At 36.8% G+C, this 6,000-nt stretch overlaps 1 protein-coding gene across 1 annotated transcript in view; it reads right to left on the bottom strand.

The window, feature by feature from the left end:
* Positions 1 to 5,526, bottom strand: part of RYR2 (ryanodine receptor 2) — a 332,243-nt gene extending 326,717 nt beyond the window's left edge. Inside the window, exons 1-2 of the mRNA XM_068395937.1 lie at positions 5,518 to 5,526; positions 5,324 to 5,443 (exon numbers count right to left, since the gene is read on the bottom strand). Coding sequence (XP_068252038.1) covers positions 5,324 to 5,443; positions 5,518 to 5,526 — 129 coding nt within the window. The remainder of the gene's footprint in view (positions 1 to 5,323; positions 5,444 to 5,517) is intronic.
* Positions 5,527 to 6,000: the final 474 nt, after the last annotated feature.

Here is a 6,000-nt window from a genome sequence, read left to right on the forward strand (position 1 = left end):
ACCCTTCTCTAGACACATCCATACAGAATTTGACTGTTGGCGTGGAAATTTCTTGTGTAAATACTGGAGAATCATACTTGCAACCTTGCCTGTGCCAGGTGACCACCCTTCTCTACCCTCCCTCTCCCCCATTCCCCTCTTCCCTTCCAGCACAGCGACCTATCCAGCTCCTGCTGATTCACCTACTTGTTGAAAACAGACCAAAAAAAGGGCAAAGAAAAGCCTCAAAGAATTGGCATTTGGCAGCACAAGTAACAGTGTGCCTGTTTTACCATCAGGCTTTATTTTCTACCCCCTCACACAACAGTAGCATCTAGGGACCAACAAAGAATGGAGTATCACTGGTATGTGTAGCTCTGGGTCATGAAGCAGACAGCCCCAGCTGACTGGCCTACGCCAGTCCAGCACCAAATCTGCAGAACCTTTCCTGGTGTTGCAGTCATGCTCTGCCACAGGAGAAAAGGGATTCTTCAAAAGCAAAAATGGAAAAAAGTTATCGAAGCCCTACCCTCATGTGAAGCCCTTCCTCACTTTACAAATAGAATTATTAGGGGCATAATAAGCTTTTGGACTCTTCTCTCAGCATTGCAACATATGATCTATAATGTAATTCACAGCTCACTGGAAGATTCAAACCATAGGATCACACATTACACTGCCGCCTTAAAAAAATAGGAAAAAAAAAAAAGGGAGTTTTTTTAGATCTTCAAATACCCTCACTATGGTATCCTTCTCTCTCTCAAGTCCAAATTGCTGAGAGCTCAAGAGGAAAAAAAAGAAAACTACAACAAAACATTTTTATCCATCCTTTTAATGATGTAAAGCAGTTCTATAACTCAGAGCATCACAGAATAAAAGTATGTGGGTTTATTACCTGCCATGAAAACGAGAAAAAACACGCTATGCCATTAGAAAAGCATAACTCACTCTCAGTATTCTGCTGTACAGTGGTTCACAAGGCATCAAAACCCCATTTGTGGCTGGTCCAAAGCTGAGTATTTTTCATTCTGCACCATGGAACAGTATAGCTTTCAGGAGCTGTTAAAACACAGCTCCAGTTCATTTGCTTTTCAACAGTCCATGTGTTATTTAGGTCTAAAGAAAAATTACTTCAGTTGCAGACAGCATAATCTTTTAATGAATGGAATTCCTCATATTAGCAACCTGTTTATATATAAAAATTAACAATCTAATTTTCAGATGTAAATAGATCTCACTAGTCATTGAGATAAGTTAACTATCCATAATTCTTGTTTTAATAAAAGGGATGGTCTTCCACACAAGAAATAGATTTAAAAGTACTACAAACATTGATGAAACAAAATTACCTCTAGATTATTGTCAAAAAAGTTTATGTTCTTTTTTGCTTTTTTTCTGACACCCATCCCTTATTTCTTCTTTTTACTTAAGAAATTAAAATTTGTGCTCTAGATTCAGCAAGATCTGCTGGAGAAATAATGGGATCAAATAAGGAAACTAATCATTTTAAATTTTGTCTTCAGCATGTCTTCTGTGGGTTTTGTTCTTGCTGTTGCAACTTTTTGAATGTTAAAAATTTGTGATGGTTTATATATTTTATATTCTTATACATTTGGAATGTGTAACCTATTCCTGGAACAACATCTATTTTGAGATAGATCTGCTTTGAAATTAGTAGTGATTGAAACATAATTACTTTTCACTTGAGCTACTGCACCTCTATAGATGAGGTAGTCGTGTTTATCTTGTACCAACCTGATTGTTTTATACTCAAAACTGTCTCCTATTAATAAAATTACACGTAATTTAGACCTGACATGTTGTTTATCTATTATTTTTCTATTGAAGATATGGGATCATTTCAAGGAATTCGGTGACGTGCTCTGAGCAACAATCAGGAAGCTGCTATACTCCTGAAAGTAGCAGATAAACTGTGTTTACAGAGTAAGTGTAGCAACTAATCTTACTTGCCTTCCCAAGTTAAGATAATAAATGAAATAAAGATAGCATAAAGTACAAAATAGCTTTTATCCCATTATCAGTCAAAGCTAGAGAACAGTCCCTGGTAGAACTCACAGAACTGTTACAAAGACACATCCCTGATTTCTCCAAGGCTATCACTAATACAAAATCTAGTCCCTCTGTGTGTCCTTCATGACTGTAATCCCGTCCACTGGCTCTAATAACTCATTTCAAATCAAGAACACATTTGCTGTACAAAGACTGAGTACCCTCTGACCCAGTCTGGGGTCTGACTGCCTAGGAGGCAGCTTTGCAGAAAAGGGCCTGGGGGCAGTAAGGTGGGCATAAGCCCGCAGTGTACTCTGGCAGCAAAGAAGGGCAATAGCCTCCCGTGCTGTACAATAGCCTCCTGTGCTTTTCCCCTTTACTCAGCACTTGCTAGACTATACAGAATCATATAATGGTTTGGGTTGGAAGGGACCTTAAAGATCATCTAGTTCCAACCCCCCTGCCATGGGCAGGGACACCTTCTACTAGACCAGGTTGCTCAAAGCCTCATCCAACCTGGCCTTGAACACTGCCAGAGAGGGGGCATCCACAGCTTCTCTGGGCAACCTGTTCCAGTGTCTCACCACCCTCACAGTAAAGAATTTCTTCCTAATATCTAATCTAAATCTACCCTCTTTCAGTTTAAAACCATTCCCCTTCGTCCTGTCACTACGTGCCCTTGCAATAAGTCCCTCTCTAGCTTTCCTGTAGGCCCTCTTTAAGTACTGGAAGGCTGCTATAAGGTCTCTGTGGAGCCTTCCCTTCTCTAGGCTAAACAACTCCAACTCTCAGCTGTCTTCCTGTAAGAACGATCAAACCAATGCACAAAAACATTCACAGACTTAGAAATATAACTGTACTTTGAAATTTGATTCCATAAAATGCCATTTTGTGATGAGATGCATTTCTTCTCAGGAAGAGTCCCATATCAAATTCAATAGCAAAAGATGTCCCTCCATTTCCTACAAAGAAACCAACCTCAAGCCCAAAAACAAGCTGTAATGTAGCTCCAAATATGAATGAATTCCATATTTAAAATTCAAACACCTTACAAGATATACAGAAAAAAAATAGACTTGCAGACCTAAGAAGTAAAGAGGATATTTTTGCTCAGTAAAGTGATTGGACAAGCACGGATTTCTTCCAAAAAGAAGTTAAGAAAGTGGAATTTGGAAACAGTTTTGAAATGTGAACACATGTGAACTGATAATGCTTATTAAAGTGTTTGCTAATTTAGCCCAACTATCATCATCCATCTTTTGTTAGTGTGATGTTTTCAAAATCTGCTGTTCTCCACTGATACTGCAGGAACCTACACAACCCTCCAAAGAAACACTTGTGTTACAAACTTGAACAGAAGAGAATAAAATTCATTAAACAATTTTCATAATGGGTCTGCCAGTGTTATTGTTGTAATGGAATAAGTATTAACAGTCAGTAGTTGCCACAGTATTCTATCAATATATATCTTCAATTTGACCATCATTTTTGTAGTGTGAATTATTCAATGATCCCAGAGCAAGAAAGTGCATGCACATAAGCTGTCATAATAAAACAGCAGCTATACCACCAGGAGCCACATCTTGAAGGACATTGCAGAAAAGCAAGGGGTTGTATCAGGCATTTTCAAGAATGCAAGTCCAGGACAATAGCTGAGGTCTGTTACTTGTGTTTGGCCTATTACTGGTGCTTGGTTTGGTACCTTGTCCTTGATACCTGGCTGTAATTCAGATGCCATACTACTGTTAGCATAAACGTGCATCACAATCCCATTACAACCGGAAAGAAGTCTTAAAGACATGCAGGGAAATTTTTTAACTGGCTCAAGAACTCTGATTTCAAATTATCATAAGCCTCTTATAATATTTTCTATGCTCTTCCTTATATAATGCAATAGTAACATTGTATGGACACAGATATTATGAAGAAAAACATTTTTATTTACTCTTATTTACAGTCAACTTTGCTTTAAGGATTTGGTAATTTTATGGCTCCCTCAGTATTTATACCTCCAAATGACTTCAAATGAGCTTATTCTAGAAACTATCAGCCCTTAAAAATTAAAACAAGGATGAGCTGCATGGGTTTTCTTTTGTTTGTTTTTTTTTTCCCCAAGCTCATGGAGAATGAGCAGAATAAATATTGGTTCACAAAACATGGAGGAAAAGCAGCATCAACAAGCAAGCATAGGAAACTGACACGAAATTCACGCTGTATTCCTTAAAGACAAGAAAGTTCAGAAGTTTTTATATAGCGAGAGAGAAACTGTAGATTTAATATCCAAACTTACTGAATGATAATAAATTCATTAAAGAGATTTTTCTGGCCTTACAGGCAACTAGCACTGCAACCACTTCCATCCCAGCATATTTTTATTAAGAAGATTCACTTAAAACAGAGCGGCATGAATGAATTCATCAAGATCACTGCTATTATAATGAATCATTAATATCCTAGTGAAAAATTTATTATTATGAATAATACATTCAAAATGATGAGACAGAAAATGAAGCATTACTTTACAATGTATTAGAGAGAATCACAGTGATGTTATGGAAGTTGGCAAGATAAAAACCACCATTTTTGTTCTAAATCTTTCTAGATGTCTTTCCAGATGCTTCACCTTTATTTTATTTTCTCATCAAACATTTATATTTTAGCTGAAGAAAAAACAAGTATGTTAAGCAACATTCTTCCTTTCGTATAAATAAAATGTCCAAATATACCCATTACTTTAGCCACAAAACCAGTTCTGCCCTCAGAAGGCACATTTTTGTCTTCAAAACACTTATTTGAGCATGTGATCGTGAAACAAAACCTCTCCTTTGCAACAAATAGCAAAGTTAATTTTTCAAACTACTGTATCTACTGCATACATAGCAGAGTTATAGTAGGCTTACATAACTGATTAGACAAGATAATTTTGATACTTGCACTATTACTCTGCTTGGTTAGGGAATTAGGAGGACTTAAAGTAATAATCAGCTCAACGTGAATGTCACAGAATAAAAACTTATCACAAACAGAATAATTGCTCTCTTTCCTGTGGACTTAAAATCAGAGTAATCCAATGTGTCTCTGAATTGCAGTACACAAAAATAGCACTGCGGCTTACTACCACTGAGTTCAGACAACCGAAATAACAAGCAGATTACTGAGATGAACTTCTGCAGCCAGCTAGTTTTAAAGTGAGCCCAAAACAGACAGCACAGCATTAGAGTCCAGCCAAAGGGCCTTCACAAAGGAACAATTAAACTTCGAAGGGGCACCAAAGCAAGCAACATTATAACTATATCCTTGCTTCATACATGACACTTAAAACACTCAGCAGTACCTTCGAATTCGACGTGGATTCCAAAAAGCAAAGCCTGTTGCCAAATCCTTCTGCAGCAAGACACAATTTCTGTTGCTCCTTGTGAACAGTTGCAGTGCACTGCAGAACCACTTCATCATCCTACCAAAAAAAAACAAACAAAAACAGAAGAGTGGTTATGCTTCTGACCCAACAAGATCTGAAGAAGCATTTACAAATATCATTGCTAAACTCAGAAACAGTTATCCTTGAACACAGGCAGAATCGAATTTTAGCATAATTTTTATTCTCAGAGTTCTGAATGAGAGCAAATCAATTAAAATAATTATAATAACTACATATGTGCTTCTCCTGTTTGCCTATCCTTGTAACAAAAGCCGGTATGTATGAAATACAAATGTTATGGGACTAAATCTTTGTATTAATATAGTCTAAGGAGATCTTGTCAACAAACGTGAAAGAACAGAAGCAGACCCTTATTTAAATCCCAGTTCTTCAAATAACATAACTATGAACTGGGGAATCCCTTTGCAGAAATATCATTTAAGTTAAAAAGAAAGAAAACTTTGTTGTAACGAGTCTATTTTCTAGTAAAGGTTTTCTGTTTAAGAATAGAAAAAATAGTATCATCTTGTGCATTCTGCACATTCATTTATGAAGCAAAATTAGTTTCCAATAGTAAATTTTACATGAATGAT

Source organism: Nyctibius grandis, chromosome 1 (assembly GCF_013368605.1).
Source record: "Nyctibius grandis isolate bNycGra1 chromosome 1, bNycGra1.pri, whole genome shotgun sequence".
Classification (NCBI taxonomy): Eukaryota; Metazoa; Chordata; class Aves; order Nyctibiiformes; family Nyctibiidae; genus Nyctibius; species Nyctibius grandis.